Raw genomic sequence first — 20,956 nt, forward strand, 5'->3', positions numbered from 1 at the left:
TCATCACCTGTCTGAATTCATTGTTGGCTCCCAGATTTAGGTCTTTTACAGAGCTGAGGTAGCTTTGCAGTTTGCTCACAACTGGAAGAATATTGTCCATCATCTCTGTTAGAACTTGAGATACCTTGAGCAAAACTCCCACCACCTTCTGTGTTTCCTCAGACAACACCATCTATAAGGGAGAGGAAACAATCACACAAATGAGAAAAGCTTTGTTTTTCTCAGTATCACACACAATAAATCAGGCATGTCCAAATTCCCACTTTCAAATTTCCACCAGCCTGCAGACACCTGTCATAAAATCAATAATACACGGCCCCCACCATTTTCTAAAAACTGTGTGCACAATTTCTTGATCGTGGTCAGCCAAAATACATTTTAAGTTGTTGTGAACCTGCAGCAACACAGTTGTGAGATCTTCTGTGAGACTTTCTAGCTCATTTCTGTAATTTCAACTGTAAATTTAAAAACAGTTGACAGTGATGGGCTACAACTTCCAGGACAAGTAGCAATTGGCATATTTTTCTAGAGGCTGTAGGAACTACCAGACAAGAAATGCTAGAACAACACAAGAAATCAAAGACAAAGCTAATTGGGAATCAACTGTGCAAAAAAGTGACAATAATTATGGTTAAAACATATTTAGACATATTTGTTTTTATGTGAATAATGAGTAAATAAATAAATGTTCAGTAATTTTTCACTTGCATTAATGTTATTTAAATAGTTTAAAGAATGTCAGGCCGAATGGTCCCCCCTCAAAAATTTTCACCTTTCACCAACCAAACATGGCAATCTTTGCAAAAATGTTGGACACTCCTGCCTTAAACGTTGAAACAGCCTCATGTTAACTTTTCGCTCAAAAATCCTTTGTTTTTTGACGTACTTAGGGGTCACATGTTCTAATACATAAGCATCTCTTTCTGAAATAAGTTCTACAAATAAAATGTTACAATTGTGTCCCACAGTGTAACGTCTACAAAATAAGCACATTGCATTTTTAGAAAAAACATAAAGAGAGGAAGAACATTCAAAGCCTTACTCTGTAGAGGAGTTTCTCAGTGTTCATGTGTTTTGCTGCCAACAGAGACAACTGGTACAACTCTCCGAAAGACAAGAAGCAGAGAGACTTCTGGATGGCCTCATCTGTTGGTTTCATGTTGTCAGAGCTTGTGGTGTTGCAGTGAGGCATGTTTACCATCCAGGACAGGATCTGTTCCAAATGGCATTAGAAGATAATGAGGGATACACAAAAGTAGGTGCACTAAGAAAACTTCACAGAACTGGAGCCTTTTTTTTATAACCTTAGCAAATAGAGTCACAGGCGAAGGTAATCTGATGGACCCAGCAGATTTTATAAATCATGGCTTTAAAGTCTCTTCCTGTTATTTTGCCCACTTTGAAAGTTATGCCAGTTTTAGTTTTCCAAGCAGCTCTACATTTCAAACTATGCAGTTAAGTTTTTCTGTCACTATAATTTTGGCAAACTATGGGGGTGGCGCTGTATACGTTTATAAAACTTTGTGTCTTCCCAATCCCTATCAATCAAACTCTACTTGACTTTAATTGATAATCCTTATATTTAATTAATCTAATGTGACGTGCGTGTGTACTGTATGCTTTACTCCAAAAAGACTATTTTTTGTTATGAGTGACAAGATGATTTATATCTGAAATATGTTTGATGTTTTGAATTTTCGTTTAACCCAATATTTTTAATGCTTGAAATAAATCAATAAATCAAACCAAAACCAAACAAACCAAATTAAACCGCATAATTGAAAATAAAGTTTCATAAGATGACAGATGAGAATATGTCTCCTTGAGTTGGGGACTTTTGCTCTGGTAAGAACTGCATAATCTTATCCTGCCTTTCTCATTTAGTTTTAGGAAGTGAATAGTTTTTTGTTTTATTTTGTGAGACCTATCAATTGTCGGTAAAGTTTTTTTTTAAATCTATAACCCAGCAGTTTTTACTATGCTACTCGTTGTAACATTGTGGTCCAGTGGTTCCCACTCTAGCACATTTATCACAAATATTCCAAGAGCAATTTTTCTTTAGCAGTTCCATTTAAGATGTGCATCATAGCTCATGCACACATATATAGGTCACATGCTCTCTGTTTAAATTGACCATAAACATCTCCTGGCTTACCTCCAAGTTGTCATTTGGTAGTGTAGTGTTCATCAGCGGGTCGAGATCAGAAGGGTTTATAGCCAAGTGTTGCTGAACATCCTGAGCAAAGGCTGCTCTATTCCTCAGCATCCCTCCCACTGTCATCACTGCGGCAAAATATGAGAAACAATTAACAGTGTCCAATGTAAAGATTTTGCCAGTGTTAAGTTAAAATTGGCAGTCCAGAGGTCTGGTAAAGATGGGTGCCTGCATTTTCTGAGAATAGCATACTAAAAAAACTAAACTAACACATTTAACAAAATAATGGTTGAATAAAAATGGACCTAACAAAAGCTCACCTGGTAGGGTGAAGTTCATGTTGAGGCTGTCCAGGCTGGTGGTGTTAAAGCCCAAAGCTTCAGTCAACACAGAAGTCCTGTGTATAAAAGATATTAACACAAACAAGTGAACTTTGACGAAGGCAAATGTTTCTTATTTGAATTTTAAAAAATGCCGAATGGTGTAGAGTAAACTGCTTCTATGAGAGCCCTTACAAGTTGTTAAAAACATATCACCAATGAAGATCAGGGAAATTGTGCCTTTTCAATACACAAAATAACCACATTCAACAATTGTAAGACAGATCGACATAATGTCGTACCAGTTTGCTTGGATTTTGTAGTTCTTGGGTTCTCCAATGACAGCTTGGAACAGGAGGTCAGACATTGAAGTGCTGTTCTTGGCCAGTACCTCCAGGCTGGGAAGGTACGTGTTGCAGAGCTGCCCAGGTTGTAAAGAAAGAGTGGACATGACCTGCTGCATGGACTGTGTGCTCTCCAGGGGGCACAGCTGGAAAACAAGTTTAGGTCTTAGAATCAAAATATAAATCAAGTTCCAATAACTTGAAAATGACAGCTGGGATTTTTCTACTTTGGAAAGAGTTAGAAATCATATTTACATGTGACTGCCAGTGAAATGTAGGAAAAACATTATAACAACAATACATGAAGATAAATCTTCAGTCATTTTTATTAAAAACAAATGAATCAACATTTTTAACTACTTTCTTTTTCTTTTTTTTAAAAATGCATACACAACTTATTTCCAATATATCAATGTAAAACTAACATTTTGCACTATGCAGTGTGTATAGAAACAAATAAAAAAATAGTTTTCCAAAATATCAACTAATAAATTGCTGTCGAGACGGGATTTTTGAATACACAAATATCACATTTTAACCTTTTCCTTAAGCCAAACACCCCCCCGTGTTAAAGGAGATGGCTAACAGAAACCCTAAATTTGAACGTGTCACCAATTACCTGAGATTTTAGTTGTTGTAGCTGCTGTGTGAACTCGGAAGATTTGGGGTGGCTCTGTAAAAGCTGAACAGTTGTTTGGACTGCCTGCTGCATACGGATCAGGGTATCTGTCATGGGTAGGTGAAAACAAAGGGGTTAGACTGTTGAAAAATTAGGGTGAAAGAAAGATTATCTTAATGTCCAGAATCTCAAAGAGTTAGGTCTTCAAGGTGACAGAAAACATGACTTCCCAGTGGGCTTCATTACAGCTTACATCATTACAGGGCATTGTTGTCAGGCAGCACGCAGCAAATGATGTGCTGCTAGTGAAGCCCTGTGTGGGACTGATGGGGCCAGAAGGGCCAGCTGTAATGGATGCTGTCATGCATTAAAACACTTTTGACAAAGCCAAAGAAAAGCACCACCTCAGGCTGCAGAATGTGATGACAGAATATCTAATTAGCCCAAAATTAGCCAATGCTTATGTTTAATCTTAGGACCCTAAACACCTAGAGGCCTTTGCAATTACAACAGTTGCACTGTGTTGCTGTTTGTGTATGAAAAACACAACTGGGATTGATGAGAGAGGAGAAGCTGCTTACAAAGTGAGTCTGTGGACTGAAAACATCATCACGTGAAAACAGGGGCAAATTAAAAGGAAGTCATAGATGTCTGCTTGGGTGAGTGCGAAGAGAGACGTTTAGCAATGGTGGGCAGCATAAGCAGGATAAGTGATTGAATTCCACTTTGCTAATGAGATTTAAAAAGGTGCTGAGTGGCTTTCTGCTGGAGAAGAGCTGGGCGGCCCCAGGCTTTTTTTTTTTTGGAGCTCAAACTAAACTAATGTGAAGTCTTATTCATCATATCTACGGAATAAATACTTGCAGCGCTGTATACATTCGCATTTAAAACAGAGATTCATAGTTCGCCTTTCAATGATGCGAACTACAGGGTTGAACTGTTTCAAGCTGTGCGGCTGTTTAACGGTAAACCATATTCACAGTTTGTCGTTATAAACGCAGCACGCATGCAAACACTTAGCACCAGTGTGAGCTCTATAGTAAGGCATCGTGTAAATCATGCAAGTGTTGGTTCAGTCAGTTTAGCTTTCATTTCATAAAATAAATCAGTCCATCATATTTTCCTCAATGCAAACTTTGCAGAAAGGTATATGGCTAAACATGTCTGATCTCCCTGTCTAAACATTTGTGATTTAGTTCATGTATATTGCAGTCCTCTTTTAAAAGTCAAACATTCTCCACTGGTCGGTTTCCAAATAGCTACGGATGAAGCAACGACCTATTTTTTTTTCATTGATGAGTGCAAAACGTGCCACAGGGAGAGTTTGATGTAATTGCCTCATAGTGATGTCGTCAATTTACTATTTTCAAATCCAAAGAAAACAGTCTCTTACCTGGGGATTCACTGGCAAGTGTTTTGGTGAAATTTTTTATCACGGAGGAGAATGGGATGGCATCAGGAAGCCCGTTAGTAGCATTCGTCAAGATATCCATTGGTGGGCTGAAAAGTGTTTGATATGTGTAGTTTGAGAAACAAGGGATAACACAACAACGTTTTTGAAAGCAGTAAAAAAAAATAAGGAGGAGTTTGCACAGAGCAAATGTAGATCTAAATGAAGTTGCAGAGGACAAAGCTAACTTTTTATTTATTTTTGCTCCAAAAGAAACAAATCAACTAACCTTGTCAGCAGGTCGGGGTGACTAAGGAAGGAGAACATTCCTAGAGCAGAGTCAATAGTTGCCTCCCGAGATGCATTCAAGCCCCAAGACATGTTGGTCGTAGCTCCCTTGACTACAACATTCAGATCAGGGTTGGCAAAAAGCACGTGAGCGGTCTCTATCATTTCTGATGAGGTTGGAGACTGAGAGATAGCTCTGAACATGGATGGATAGTCAATGCGGAACAAGTCCCCAAAGTCATTTATGAGAGTCGGTTGTGCCATCGATGAGACATCCCGTCTATGTCTGACTTTGCCTTGGTTGAAATTGTTCATCATTTCTTCGTGTGACACGCCCGTTTGATCATACATTGGGGGCAGGAGGTCACTGGTGTTCACAAACTGTCTCAACATTGCAATAATGTTTCTAGCCAGGTCTTCAAACAGCTCTGCACAAGATGACATTCTCACATCCATCTTGGTCAGGAGGGACAACGTAGGCCTCACGATGTCGTACGCTTTGGTTAAAGTCAGACTAAACCAATCCAGGTCAGGTGTTTCAGTTGAGGTTAACCACACAAAGAAATCAACCAGCCTTTCCCCTAAAAAGCTTGTGTCATTGGATGCTAAAAGCTCCTCCAAAGCTTGGTAAGCCATAGAGTCTTCTCCAAACAATGACATCTCTGATACCAAGTTGAGGGCTTCCATTATCAAATCATTCAGAGAGATGAAATTGTCCTCAGAATCTTCTGATGTAACCATCAAGATCTGATCTAAAGTGAGGTTTGCAGAAGTCAGAAAAACTATCAGTGCATCTTCAAAGAGCTCCTGGGATGAGGAACCGTTCAGAAGGTGATCATAGTTGGTCAGGATGAGGCTCATTGCTTTTTCTGAGGCTTCAATGTAAGGCTGCAATTCAGGATCCAGGCTGACCAGCTCATCTGACAGCTCTTTCAGTGCAGAAAAACTGTGGAACAGAAAAATTAACACTTAGAACTATTTTTTCGAATCAAGCGCAATCTAACTGTAGACATTTTAATATCACTTAATTATTCTGTTATATCAAACCACTTATAGTAGTGGTAAGGATAGACTTTCTCCAACTACCTTTATGCATCGCAACCCATGTTTCAAATTCCTTTTTTGAAAGTAATGATCCTGTAGACCTTTAATTACTCAAATGATATTGAAAGAATATTTCCTCATCAACACCCCCCCCCATGCTAATTCACATCATTTCATCCTCTGTAATAGACTGAGGAGTCTTTCCACTGTGATCATTGATCTATAACTCATGTAGTGAAACCTGATTGATTCCCTGCGATATGGAGAATGTGATCCTTATCACCAAGCCCGGCTCATTACTGCAGCTGGCATAAAAAAGGAAATCCATTTTAAGAGGATGTCTCGGTTAGCTGATTCATAAAGTTTTTATCAGTTCAGGCCTGTCCAATTTTAGGAAGAACTGCATTAAATGAATCAATGTGCATGCAAATGGGAGCACTTGGGGCCATTCCATTATTATGCATTATTCAAGTTGGTTTGAGTGATGCATTGTGGGTAATGTAGTAACAACAAATGGATTGGTAAGTTCATATGGAGTTCATGTGGTATATAGGGGAAGCTGAGTGTGAGCTGACCTGCTTTGCACTTGCATGTCCTGGAACTGCTGCAACAGGTGCATGAGCATCTCAGTGTCCACAGTCTGGTTCGTCGTACCAAAGTTCAGGTTGGAGAAACTTTTGACGAAATGCTCCACTACAAAAGCTTGGTTTATGTTCACATTGTAGAGTGACTGCACTGCTTTGATGATCTTGTCAGTTTCTACAGTCAAATTGAAAGGATTGATGTCCGGGTGCTGCATGAAAGACATTCAACAAAAAAGACGGTTAGTAAAATAGTTTTTTCCTGTGTGTCAACACTGCCACCAAGTGGTCAAGGTGCTTCCCTTCAGTTTACAGAAACAAAAACACCAGCTGATCAACTGTTCACAGTTGGTAGTTTGGTTTAAGGTAATGAGCAGACTTACACTCATGTTCTGGCTGGAGAAAGCAGTCTGGTTTGCAATAAAGGCGTCTAACACTGGCCACAGGCTGTTTTCACACCACAAAGTCAGGTTGTCATGAGTTAATCCTCCTGCTTCTCTGAGCGGTTCCCAAGCTTCCAAAATGTTATTACAGTTCAATGTACCATTTGCCTAGAGAGGAAACAAAAATGTGTTTTTTAGAAGCTTTTTCATTGAATTTAATAAACTAACCAGTGCAAAATGTTGCTGATAATTTATGAAGGAGACAGAAATATAAATATATAAAATAGATCATCTTTCATTGTTGTTTTTCTTGATTGAATAAAGAATATGACATGAGGCAAACCGAGAAATCCTAACATGTAAAAACATGTGAAAATCCATACGCGAACAACTTACAGATTAATAACTTAACCTCTTTCTGTCATATATCACTAATTCACAAAGTAATTAATTCAGGACTCCACTTAACATCCTTGAAATAAAAGAACACAAATAACAGGAAATAAAGTCAGGCATGTGAGTAGTATATTGCACCACACAGTTTTTTTATGTGGATGACCAAAAAAAGACACAATTTAAGACCTAAGTAGAGATGATGTAGAAATGCTGCTTAATCTTCTGCAAGGACAGATGATTTCGCACGCACACAAAATATAAAAACACGCCAACAAAAAAAAAAGAAGGTCTGCATGAACAATGACGCAGCAGGTTCAGATATTTGGGAGATTAATGACTTACCTGCCGAACTGTTTGCATTGTGTTTTCAACAGCAGAACCAACTGTCTCTGAGAGATCGAACAAGTTTATTTCACTGGAGTTCATGGTGGTTGCAATCTCCCTCATTAGGCTCCCCAATGGCAACTGAAGGCTTTGAATCAAAGCTGAAAACAAAACATCATCATTAAGGACAAGAGGTGCATCAATGATTTTGTAGTAAAATATTTTATATTTTAAAAGTTTTCCACTTCTTGTTATATAAATTCTATGCATTTATACATTTTTTTATACAAAAGCCCTATTTAATAGGATAAAAAAATCAATTTGACCCATGGATGGCCTGCAGTCAAAACACGTCAAGGTGAATTATTGTTTTTAATGAAAATAAACTATTTTTTTCAAAGCTAAAAGAGAAAAGTTAGTTGTTAATAGTCTTACCAGCTTCTTCCTGCTGTTTTTTTACTATGTTTTCCACATTTTTCTCAAACACATAAATGCCATTTTGGATCCTGTTTGGTGACATTATTCCTCCCAAATGTATCAGCAGGTTTTTGACCATCTGTTCCAATCTGCAACAAAGGACAAAAACAAACCTGAACCCTAAGTCTCACTTGTAAAATAAATCTATAAGGAAGGAGTATTCAACTATTATATTCTATTTTTTTCTTCATTGAAACTTACAAAAACCAGGATTTTTGGTCTGCTTGGCCAGTCACCAGCCGTTCCAAAACTGGGGCAAGATTGACAAAGTCCCCCAGGGACGGTGCTGGTTCTTCTGAGTCCGGGCCCCCCACAAACGACTCCCAAAATTTATTCAAAAGTTTACTCATCTGTCAAACAAAGCAAGAAAAAATAATTGATAAAATATATCAAACTTTTATGCAAAGTAGCAAAGACATGGGCTGTGATTGAATTTGATGGTGATCCACTAACTTTACAGAAAATATATACCAGTTATTTTACTCTAGTTAAGATATTTCAAAGAAACAAAAGTACAGTTACATAAAATCAAGTATTTATTTTCATGGTTATCTGAATAAAAGTATTAGTTTATGTATAATCTCTACCTGGCCAATCAATTCTGGCAAAGTCTCAAATGATGCATTTCCAAAGCTTGCTCCAAGGTAGGAGTTGCCTGAAATCAGAAAGAAATTTTCACATTTGGTCCTAAAACATGCTAACTTAATTCTTTTTCTTGCTTTACTGGAGGTAAATTCAACAGTTTGTAACTTTGAACCTGTTCATGTTTTGTTCTGTCAACCAGCAGTGATAAAATAATAAAACAAGCAGTGTGGCTCCATTAGATATAATCAGATTTCAACATGCTGTCCACCCATCCTAGTAGTGAGAAGCTGACTTACCTTGGCCGGGCCCCAGGATGAAATGAGCTATGTCACTGAGGATGGAGACGTAAGCCTGAGCTGAGCTGTTTGGTGTTAAGAAGCTCTGTGCTGCCTCCATTTCATAAAGAATTCTGTGAAAACAAAGAAAATATTCAAATGTAACATTATATTAAACACTGCATATAAATATATATAAACAACATCAAATAACTTTTCAATATCAAAATATTCCTGCTCAGAAAGGATTGTGTAAAAAAGTTTATTACAATTTATCAAAAATGTGTTGGGTTTGGATAACTAATAGCAGTATGAGAGACAACAATTTGCTTCATTTATTGAGGGAAAAGAAAAAGACTCTAATGTTATTAAAATACATAAGAAAAGCAAAACATAACTTGAAAAAGTATGTTCTTGGCCACTTTTAAATGGAGACAAAATGCAACATTACTATATTAGCAAGATAAGGAGGTGATATATTACTATAAAATGTCAAAATGTCAAAAAAGTTTAAAACACAGGAAATCGTTGAAATAACAAATCTCTAAGCATCAAGATCTTGTATTATTTAACAAAAATCAGGACACATAAAAGTGTTTTTACTACAGTCATTTTATGGTTTTAATTATGGACTTAAATTTAAATTTCCTGGTCTTTTAATAAATGCTTCTCTATAATGTTAAAAATATTTCAACATCTTTTGAACAAATTTTTTTGTACTAACATTCATGTTCTAAGTAATACATAAAAACACATCCAAAAATGATTTCAAAGAGCATCTCTCAGTATTTTTCACATTATTTAATTCATCTTCTTCACCCACTTTAAGGTCTCAAAGGCATTCCCAGGCTTCTGGCATAAGCCGACATATATGACACGATTCCAGCGCCTCAAGATAGTTTTTAATCACTGCTTTGAAATTGTATCTTAAATATGAGAATCGTAGGGCAAAGAAGCAATGCATATAATAGATTACATAGTTTATAATAAGCTGACCTGTTTTGCATCTCCATGCCTTGTAGTTGGCTCCACCAGTGACTCTGTGCCTCAGAACTCAAAGACTGGCCTCCCATCACCGAGAGCCGATCACTGACAGCCATGATGAACTGTTCTATCACAAATGATCGGTTCATGTTGACTTCATAGAGAGACTGCACAGTTTCCACGATCCTGTCTGCTGCTCCGTTTGCACTCATGGGCCCAGCCGACATGAGCTGTACAACAGGACATGCAGAAATAGCAGACTTGTTTGTCACCAAACACTGCCACCAAGTGGCCATTTTCAATTTGAAACAGTTTGAAGGGAAAAAAGCTAAACAGATTTTTATTTTACAAGCCAGTACTCACAATCGTGTCCAGGTTGGAGTAAACTGGCTGGGCTTCAGCATTAGTTTCCAGAAGAGGCTGCAGGCTGATGTCACACCACAGTCTCAGAGTGTCATTCTGAAACCCAGCTGCCTCCCTAACTGGCTCCCAAATTTTCAGCACGTCATTACAGTCTAAAGTGCTATTTGCCTTAAAAGACACAAAAAAGCAAATACTTTAACCCCATTTGATCAAATTTTCATTTGATAGAAAAGTAAAAGAGAGAAAACATAAATGTGATACAATTAACTTTTTAAGACTTCGTTAAAAAAAAAAGCGATACACTAAGACATTTTATTGCATAATGTAAGGTAAAAAATATGTATAAACAAATCCCAGCATGCAACACATCTAATGTTATATGAAAGGTCATACAATTAAACACGTAAGTACAGGGTTTTTTTATCCTGGTATGAAAACACTCCTTGTCTGTTGAAGATAAATGAGCTGTGCAAATGTCTTTGTTGGCGGCTGGACTTAGATAAGACTTAAGAGAAGAAAAGACTTAGATAAGAAAAACAACATTAATCTTCTACATTTTTAAATGTTAAAAGAATTGACAATAACTCTGATGAGAGAGAAAATGAGCAATAGCCATAGTGGCACAAGATGAAACTTTCTGATTAGCAGTGATTTAACATATTTGTTCTCTTCCTCATTCTTTTTCAAATACGGAGACACATTCACGCAAACCTAGCAACGCAGAAATGTTCTGAATGGCTGTAAAAACCTGCATACACAAAGAAACTGAATACACAAATGAAACTCTTCCGAGAAAAACGCCATACCTGCTGAACTGCTTCTACTGTCTGCTCTATGGCAAACTGAATGTCATCTGACAGGTCAGACAACTTTACATGACTGGAGTTCAATGACCCTCCTATTTCGCTTAATAACGTCATTATTGGCATCTGAAGGTTCAGGACCATTCCTGTAAAACAGATAAAAATAACTGGCATCACAAAGTTTACAGTCTTCTTTTTATTCTTTATAATAAATGTAACTTTTCTACACAAGATATATCAATATAATGTGTTCAGACTAAAATACCATCAGTTGGTGATGTAGTTTAATTCAGTTATTATTAAAAGCGGCTCTAGATAAAGATGTGATGAATGAGACGTGTTTGTTTTCTGAAATACGTTAACATTCAAATTACATCTTTTTTCTCTTTGTTTAGTAGTGCTCTTACCATTCTCTGCTTGCATGTTCTTCACCAGGCTTTCCATGACTTTTTCAAACACAGGTATTACATGTTGAGTTCCATTCCACACTTGAGTTTTTTCAAAGACTGAAAACAGGTCTGTCAGCATGTAGTCAAGTCTGTTACAAAACACATGACATTGCATTTTACGGTAAGCTACAGTCTGCATAGTGACGTATGCATTTCAGAGGAACAGGTGACTTAAAAAAGGACATATTTTCATCCCACTCTGCTTTCAAACTTACTTTTCCCAGGTGTTGTGGTCGGCATTCCCATTTGAAATTTGCTTCATAACTGGGACAAGATGAATAAAGCTCTCCAGGGACAAAACTGGTATCTGTACATCTGTCTCCTCCATAACAAGTGGCCAAATCATGGACAGGAATTTGCTTAACTGTTAGCAAAAGCACAAAAAAATTACAAAAATCAATAAAGCAAAGTGTTTTATAAAGCAGAAAACAAATTTGTTTTAATGGACTTATTCATTAATTTTAATATGATTGGTTGTGGTATAGTATTTCCTTAAATTTGTATTTTTAAGGCAAATAAACAAGCACAACCAAAAATAAGTTTTACCTGGCCAATAATATGTGGCAACGTTTCAAGAAATGGACTCTCAAAGCTTGCCCAGACACTCGTGTTGCCTGAAATCACAAAAAATTAATTAGGGATAAGACCAAATCCCCCATCATGAAACCTCGGTGCCACCGTCTATTTATTAACCAATACAATGAGGAAGTACAGGATGTACTTTATCAGTCACAGGAATGAACATCTGGTCCAACTTAAGTGACAGTCAGAAGCTGACTTACCCTGACCAGACTCTGAGATGAAAAGAGTCACATTGTAGATGACTGACACATAGGCCTGAGCTGAGCTGTGTGGTGGAAGAAAGCTCTGGACTGTCTTCATTTCATTCAAAATGCTTCAGAAAAAAGAAAATACATATGAGTGTCAACACTTTAACATATTAGGACACAAAGTACATTAGTATTTTTTATTGTCCATAAGGAAAAGACAATACAGTGTGATAAGCTATTTTTTAATGTTGTTATGGATAACAATAGGAAAAAAATTTAAAAGACCACTGGGAACGCTTAAAAAACAGAGCAAAGGATTATTTGAGTGTGTCTTTAGTGTTTGCAATCATTTAAAATGTCTGTTTACTAAACAGAAAATAAATATGTTGTAATACTTTACGGATATGGATCCTGCTAATTTCATTCTCTATGAGTAAAGGCAATTTGGTTTTTTGTAATTTTGTTTGAATGTATTTATTTAAAAAAATTAATGATATTTGATGATTGCTAATTTCATAATTGCTGAATTTAAGATATTCGAGAATTTTATTTAGCACAATTAGTGAAAAATGTGCCTTCATTAAGTTAATGAACATAAGCTGTATATCTCATTAAACATTGCTTATTTCTCAGCTATAGGACTTAGAAAGTAGCTTCATCGTTATAAAGAGATGTATCCATCTCTTGATTCATTCATTATTTTCCACATTTCTTTCTTTGTGCTAATAGTCAGATATATAATATTGCAAGGTCTGGCCGAGCCTCCTGATCAAAAACATGAACACTTGCTCTCATTCCTGCAGTCACTAAATCAAAGTCTGCATAGTTTTTAGACCTTTTGAGACAAGTGCAGTGTAAAAGGGATTTTAATAGCCGACATTTGTAGATTATTTTTAAGGCCTTTTGAAACGGCAAACTATAGATGGCTTTAAAGCAGTTTTATCAGACAAACAAAATTAGCAGCATGACTCACATTTGATTCCACTGGTCTGGTCCACTTTCTTTGTTTGCGCTTTCAAAGTAGGTAGCTGCAACTCTGATTCCTGGAAGCAGATAGCCACTAAACATTTCTGGTACTGTTTGTTGAATGACTCCGTCAGCTTTCTCCAGGAGGTGCAGTAAGGTGTCACGTGATGAGGTGAAATTTGTGTCAGGGCTGAATATGAGATTCACAGAATCTCTAACAATTTCCAGGATATCATTCTGTACAAAAACTGGTAGGGGTACTCCTGTTGTGTTCAAGAGCTGCATTGCTGTCTGTGCTGCACTCAAGACTCCAGGCAGGAATTGCTCACTCTGTAGGGAAGGCACCAGTAGTACTTGGCTCAAAGCTTGGCTGATATTTCTGATCATGGCGAGGTACACCTTTTGATTGTCACAGAAAAACAAGTCCATCGTCTGCAGCAAAACACTGAGGTCTGTCACCTGAGAAGATGTAGAGGAGTTACCCCATTGGAGCATGCTTGTAAGGACAGTTGGGACATCAGGCTGTTTCATCCATTTCTCAATAACTCTGAGATAGCGCCTGATTTGGTTGTCAGTGGAGTACAGCAGAGTTGTGTTGAACATTTGGTCAAAATGGAGAGTGCTTTTTTGAAGCTCCAGATTAAGCTTTATATAGTCTAAAAGATGCTGACTGATCTCGATTACTGTAAAGCCAATTTCCCTCAAACCATTTCCATCTATTGGGTATTGAAGGTCGTTCATCAGACTCTCAATCTTGTGGTTGACAAACAGAGAGAAATTTGTCTGGGCGAGCTGCAGTGTCACTTGCATTTGCGTGATGTGGAAAAACGGACGAAGGAGCGCTGATGCTGAACTGTTGTGGCTGATATATTCCAGCTTTTTCAGATAATGCTCCACAAGCTCCAGATATACTTTCTGCATTTGAATGGGGTCGTTCGTCAATGTGGTATTCAGATTGTTAAATGAGTCCATGTTGGTAACTAGCTGGATTAGACCCTCCACCACTCTTATTTCATTCATAATCTCGGTGTTATTGAGATCGTTCATCTGAAGGCTCACTTTGATGTTGGCCAAGACGTTCTTAAAGATGTCCTCAAAGTCTCTGCTGGAGTTGGAGTTAAAGTCGACTTGGATGAAATCACTGACAGTTTTGTTGACAATTATGGGTATTTGGGAGAGGATCTGTGTGTTGTTACTGAGACCAGGCAGGTGTGTCAAAAAGCCGCTCAGCCCATCAATCAATCCCATGACACACTGAGCTGTCACCTTGGTGTCATCCTGAGGTTGAAAACACTCTTGTGAATTAGCGATCTCCATCACATTTACCATCAGATCATTTATGTTGGCAGCCCCAGCGAGTGCAGCGATCTCATTGAGCTCCTCAACTGTTAGGTTTGACTGTTTCAAGGCATTCTGGACGTCCTGCACACTGGAAATGTTTGGATTAGCCATGATCAATTTGATGAAGTCAAGTGTCTGTTTGAATGAATCTCTGTAGTCATTTTCATTTAGTGCTAGAAGTGAGAGGAACGTAGGTGTGATCTCCTCAGATTCCCACTGCCAGCTGGAATTGCGTGATGCTACGTGAAGGGTGATACTGTCATCGGCAGAAAGCATCATTTGGGAAATCTGATCAAGAACCAAGAAGATTTCAGTAAAGTCAATCAAACAGTTTTGGCCTTCTGCACAACTGCTGATCTGATGCTGCAGAGCTTTGAGGTCCTGTAAATAGTGAGCTGCATCCTTTTGGGCAACACTTGGTAAGAATTGGGCCAACTTTTGGAAAACAATGTCTTGGGCAACATTAGGTCCAGCTTGGGTCAGGTTCTCAAGGCCCTCAGGGGTGAAGAAGCCAAGAAATTCCATGGTTGCCATGTCAAGGTCTGTAACTTGAGTTGTATTAAGCTCTCCGTTTGGTGATAAAACATGTTCTATTCTTTGCAGTCTATACAGAGTAAACAGGAGTTCCTGAAGCTCATGCATGAACTCAAGAATGATGCTCGCTGGGTCCGCATTTGAAGAACTTATCATTTCATCCAGGTGCTCCGCTGCGTTTAAAGCAGCCTCCACAAAGTACGCTGAGGTCTGGTTGGCAGGAGCGGCGTCTTTGGGATGGAGGACTTTTTCGGGACGGAAGGAGCTGGAGTAAATGACCAAAACATGCTTCATCATGTGACAGAGGGACAGAGTTAGGTTGCTATCCAAGGACAGGAACTGCGTAATCAAGCCTTCCAAATTAGCCTCTTCAGGGTCGGTCCCATCAAAAAGGTGTTGGTTCTCCCTGACAAACATTGATGCCACAGCCAGGACTGTAGACATGTTGATGGGAGCTTCATTCATCAGCAAAGGCACAAGTGGCTCTAAACCAGAAGACTGTAGCAAGTTGCTAAAAGGTGGAAGCATATCGGAAGAATCTGAGATGGTCTGGGGTGGCAGAACAGAAAGTTCCTGAACAAAGTCATCCAAGTTGTGCATGAGGGCATTTAGATTGTCAGAGAAGCCATATTCTTCGTTCATTTGTTTTTCAGAATAAATGTTTGGTGAAAGTGTTTCCATGTCGCCAAACACACTGTTCAGCAGATTCACTGTTCCATTCAGACAACTACAAGGAAAGAGAAACAAAAAGACAAGAGTTCTGTTATGGAAACTGATGTGAAGACATCTACCTTTATAATACAGATGAATGTTTTGTACTTTTCTGTCTTTTTACTCAACAACAAACTCCCTTAAAATTTGACAAATTTTACACTTTTGTATCCTATATGTATAATATCTCTGGAAATTGTGTTTTTTTGTTGTTGTTCAAATTTTAATAAAGGTTGAGAGTATTGTTTTTTATAATGAAGCACCTAGTACAGGAGTCTGCAACCTGAGGCTCCGGAGCCACATGTGGGTCTTTTATCCCTCCATTGTGGCTCTTTGGCTTTAAAGAAATTAGCTAACAATTAGAATAAATATAATGTTTGTTAGTTAAGCAATTACTCTAATCTATGCTGCAAAACAGTGTCATGCTTGTTCACAGGCAACGTTCTAAAGTGTATAATTGTGTTTACATGCATAGATTTTTTTTAAATCTATGTTGACATGTTTATTTTTGATAGTAAAAATAGAAAAAAAGGATGATGGCACACTAAAGTCATGTTAATAGAAAAGGTTATATTTGACTTGTTTTTCTTGCACTGGAAATAACCAAATTTCAAATGTTGTTATTTGTAGAAGAATATATCAAATTTGTGTAATTAAATTATTATAAATTTTTAAAAGCTACGTTTTATAAGTGAATGGCTTAATGGCCACAATAACATAAAGTGTATTTTCTAAAAGGTAAGGTGGGACTTCACTGGGTTTTGTCTGTAAGAAACTGAATCCAATGGCTCATTTAGTGATTTAGTTGCAGAGCTCTGGTCTCGTAAATCATTTTATCAGCAAAAGGCTTCACTTACAAACTAAAGCTATAATAAAAGCTTTAAATATCAGATAAACATTTATCATTTTAATCTTCCAGACATACTTCACTAGCACTTCTTGGCTCGGGGACATCAGAGCCTCCTTCAATGCTCCAGCAAACTCTGGCCACTCAAATTCAGCATCACAGCGTATTGCCCATGAGTCCATGTTAACAGAACCTAAAGGACAATGTAAAGATTTTTTTAGTTTACACTTCCAACAGCTACTACAAATGTATGTGTTTTAAGGTCATCTCAAAATTTTCAGTTAAATCACATGCACTCAATTAGAATTAGTGGAAACTAATGTACAAACATGTATTTCAATGTAATGGCTATATGGTAAGGCATCGAAGGATATAACATTTGATTGCACCAGTTTCTAGGAATCGTAACACATATTTAAATGTTATTACAGACAATTTTTAAAAGTGGATGTAGTAATACAATGTTGTTGAAATTCTATTTTGTAAAAAAAAAAAAAAAAAAAAATTTCACTTACAGTTTGCAGCCTGAGTTGTGTTATCAGGTCTGTAGTTCAAAACCCAGTTCATCATGTAGAAGTAGTCTTTCATCTCAGGCCACATTTCAGTCTTTTCAATTAATTCTCCAAACTCTGGTAAAAACTTAAGTGCCCTGTAAAAAGAGGTGGAAAACAAAGCGTGAACAATGGTTTAAACCTCAAAAAGAGGTACTTAAAAAACATATAATTCATTTTGCCTTTTTCCCTTTGTTTTTTTACATTTTTTTACTCTTTTATTGAACGGTTACAGTAGTAGTCTAATTTAGGCATTAAACAGTTTGCAATTATTTGCAATAAAAATATGTCATAGTCGTATAATTGATAATCATAAATCTGAGGAATGTAACCCTACAAGTGAAGTATAAAAAAACTTTTGTCACTCAGCACCTGTTTAGAAGAGTTAGGCTCAGATTGTGGTAAGTGGAGTATGGCATGCAGCGTGACCAGTGTGCTCCACCCAGCTCTGTGCTCAGTCTGTTCAAAAGTTCCTGGGACTGTAAGCTGCTATTATACAGCTCATGCCACTCAGACAGGAAGATGGAAAGAGTGACATTGAGGTCGACTTGGTCTGTGAGAGTGTAGTACACTCCTTGCACCTGGAGATTAGGAAAAAAAAGTAAAGATAAGCTGACACATGAGCTGTGTATAGATTTGAAGGGTTAGTTGAAATGCTCGGTTTGAATCTTAGAAATCAATTCAGGCGTGAACGAGAACAGAATGCATTTTTTAAAAGACTCACAAAGCAAAAGAAAAAACGAAGACAAATGATGACGGCCTTCATCGCCGATATTTTGGACTAAAAAAATATGTAGGATATATGCTGCATGCTTTTTTACCTGTTGAAACCAATCAGCCCAGTCCTGCCTCAGAACTTGGTTTAGAGTGGAGCTGTTGTAACAGATCAGTGCCTCCCATGCTTCTTTATTTATGGTTTTGCGGGGTAAGAGCCACAAAAAGGGTTTGAGACGTTCTTCACATGTACGGCACTTTGACTCCAAAGACTAATTTAATAAGAAAACAAATAAACAAAACATAAGGAATGTATTGCACACTTGAACAAAATAAGAGGCATTTATTTACTTTTAATTTTATAAAAATCTTTACCATTTTCTACTCTTACAAAATCAGTAAAAAAAAGTCTACATATTTATTTGCACAACCTGACTAACAGTCAAAGTTTTTGACAAATATTTCTTATAAAAGGACTTTTCTTTTCCATATCTGACTAAAAACAATGATTTAACCCATATAAAACATGGGGGGAATTATCAAATATTAGTAGATTAAGAATGAGAATATATTTTAAAATAACATATAAGAAAAACTGTGGTGGAAATTTTCACAGTGCCAGCATACCTCTACAACATATTCCATGACACTGTCAAAGACATGACTGATCAAATCGCTTCCTTCAGACCGGTTTGTCTGCGAGATGCAATAAGTGTGCTGGAGGTAATCGGAGTCCTTCAGGACATCACTCATCGTTTCTGGAAATTGTTGTTTAGAAAGAACAAGTTGACAAATCATGGTTAACGACGGCACACCGTGTGAAAAACTTCTTTTCACCTGTTTAAATGATGTTAGAAGTACTTTTTCCACTAACTTTACCATTGAAATGTCATACTTATTTAGCTGTATATAACAAAAAGGCTTTAGAAGTAGTTAGAAATTCCTTTCATATGACGTAATGTGTTTTCGTTTTATGACATTTTAATCCCTTTTTAGTTTAACATTTCAGTTCTTCATAAACCCCTGGAAAAAGGGTGTGAAAACATTAAAACAATTCTTAAGAACAATCTAAAGTAAATGAACAATGTCATAATGTAAATTAATAATGACACCAAAGAAAAGCAGAGTTGCTACCCACACTGGAAAACTGTGCAAAACCTATTTGCTTGCTGAAATGTTTAATACTCTGCAAACTATTACAAATTCTTTGTATCTGAATGAATTTTTGTCACAGTCTAAACACAGAGGTAGAAGCCTCCTTCTTACCTTGTAGAATGTACAGAGTCTGCTTTGCTGCCTTTATGATTTGAAAGGCAGTTCTGAAGAGACTCTGGACGACCAAATCCAGCTTGGGTTCTGTTTTTGCCGTATCAAGAATCAGCTTTGCGGTCCACCAAAACCTGCAGTAGAAAAGTCAAGATGACACTAATACACGACTTGTAAAATGACTGAAACCTTTATTCATACACATCTAATCATAAGGCTTAAAAATGGAGAAGCAATACAACAGCAATTACAGCAATACTTTTAACCAAAGAAGAAAATGCGGGGTACTTACAGCTCCTCCTCTGTACTTTGGGGTTGTGTGTCCACGCTACGCCGGGACCTTGTAATGTTGCCGCTGCTGTGTGCGTCCGAGGAATAACTGCCCATTATACTGTGAACCAACCCCTTGACGAAGGACACATCATGGACTGCCACATGCTTACTCCAAGCGAGGAATGTCTTGGATTTACAGAACGCATGAACATGAAAGGAAAAGAAAAAAACAGAAAAGATAGAGATAAAGTTGAATTAATTGGGTTTGTTTACATGAACTTAAGAAACCAGGTAGCATTCAGCCTTTTTGAGTAACCTGGTTTTCAACTTGATGTAAATCAGAAACTTGGTGTATAAAACCAGGATATTATATTATGTAACTTTTTAAAGAAACAGACAAGCTTCTTAAAAATCAACTTCCCAGTGGCCCAGAATCAACTTCCAAGAAAGAGGTGCAGTTGAGTTCAAGAAAAAAGGTTTAGGGTCATTTCTTTCAAAATTAGCCAAGTTTTCACTCATACACGTTTCTTAAGTGCACGTAAATGCACTCAAGACTTAAAAGAACTTGAGGTAAAAAAAAAAATGCAGGAGAGAAGTTACTGAATTTTATCACTTTCCCAATATTTCTGACCTTTTGTTATAAAGAATTAGAGCTTAAATGCGATACATTAATTATTAATTTTATAAATGATTAAAAATCAAGGAATAACAATTTCCGATTGCTATGTAGAATGGATTATATTCATACCAGTGAGAGGTTATTAGTGTATGAAAACTAAAAAGCAGTCAGTTAAAGACGAGATCGTCCATTGATTAATAACATCAATTACTTAGACTATCTATCTATCTATCTATCTATCTATCTATCTATCTATCTATCTATCTATCTATCTATCTATCTATCTATCTATCTATCTATCTATCTATCTATCTATCTATCTATCTATCTATCTATCTATCATTAAATGAAAAGTACGCAAAGCAGGAACTGGGTAAAAAAGACAGGAGAGTTCCTGGCACAGCTAGAAAATATTAAAACAATGCCACAAGTTGGGAAACACCTGAGGGTGTTCATATGTTTGGCTCTACCCCTGAGGGAGAGAAGAGCAGCATCAGCAGTTGAGCCACACCTAGAAACCATAATGTAAATTTTGGTTATAAAACTGGCAAAGTGACAGAAAAGACCAACAACTACTTTTGTTT

At 37.2% G+C, this 20,956-nt stretch overlaps 1 protein-coding gene across 1 annotated transcript in view; it reads right to left on the reverse strand.

The window, feature by feature from the left end:
* abca12 (ATP binding cassette subfamily A member 12) overlaps nt 1-20,956 on the reverse strand; it is a 61,294-nt gene that overhangs the window by 29,703 nt on the left and 10,635 nt on the right. The window contains exons 12-41 of the mRNA XM_011489666.3: nt 19,773-19,939; nt 19,481-19,614; nt 18,842-18,972; nt 18,322-18,486; nt 17,873-18,081; nt 17,465-17,598; nt 17,028-17,142; nt 13,524-16,118; nt 12,563-12,675; nt 12,327-12,394; nt 11,996-12,144; nt 11,739-11,869; nt 11,335-11,477; nt 10,529-10,696; nt 10,178-10,395; nt 9,203-9,315; nt 8,909-8,976; nt 8,523-8,671; nt 8,280-8,410; nt 7,863-8,005; nt 7,125-7,292; nt 6,736-6,953; nt 5,118-6,062; nt 4,832-4,938; nt 3,439-3,545; nt 2,778-2,965; nt 2,476-2,552; nt 2,156-2,283; nt 1,043-1,213; nt 8-172 (exon numbers count right to left, since the gene is read on the reverse strand). Coding sequence (XP_011487968.1) covers nt 8-172; nt 1,043-1,213; nt 2,156-2,283; nt 2,476-2,552; nt 2,778-2,965; nt 3,439-3,545; nt 4,832-4,938; nt 5,118-6,062; nt 6,736-6,953; nt 7,125-7,292; nt 7,863-8,005; nt 8,280-8,410; nt 8,523-8,671; nt 8,909-8,976; nt 9,203-9,315; nt 10,178-10,395; nt 10,529-10,696; nt 11,335-11,477; nt 11,739-11,869; nt 11,996-12,144; nt 12,327-12,394; nt 12,563-12,675; nt 13,524-16,118; nt 17,028-17,142; nt 17,465-17,598; nt 17,873-18,081; nt 18,322-18,486; nt 18,842-18,972; nt 19,481-19,614; nt 19,773-19,939 — 7,518 coding nt within the window. The remainder of the gene's footprint in view (nt 1-7; nt 173-1,042; nt 1,214-2,155; nt 2,284-2,475; nt 2,553-2,777; nt 2,966-3,438; nt 3,546-4,831; nt 4,939-5,117; nt 6,063-6,735; nt 6,954-7,124; nt 7,293-7,862; nt 8,006-8,279; nt 8,411-8,522; nt 8,672-8,908; nt 8,977-9,202; nt 9,316-10,177; nt 10,396-10,528; nt 10,697-11,334; nt 11,478-11,738; nt 11,870-11,995; nt 12,145-12,326; nt 12,395-12,562; nt 12,676-13,523; nt 16,119-17,027; nt 17,143-17,464; nt 17,599-17,872; nt 18,082-18,321; nt 18,487-18,841; nt 18,973-19,480; nt 19,615-19,772; nt 19,940-20,956) is intronic.

This window comes from Oryzias latipes, chromosome 21 (genome assembly GCF_002234675.1).
Source record: "Oryzias latipes chromosome 21, ASM223467v1".
NCBI lineage: Eukaryota > Metazoa > Chordata > Actinopteri > Beloniformes > Adrianichthyidae > Oryzias > Oryzias latipes.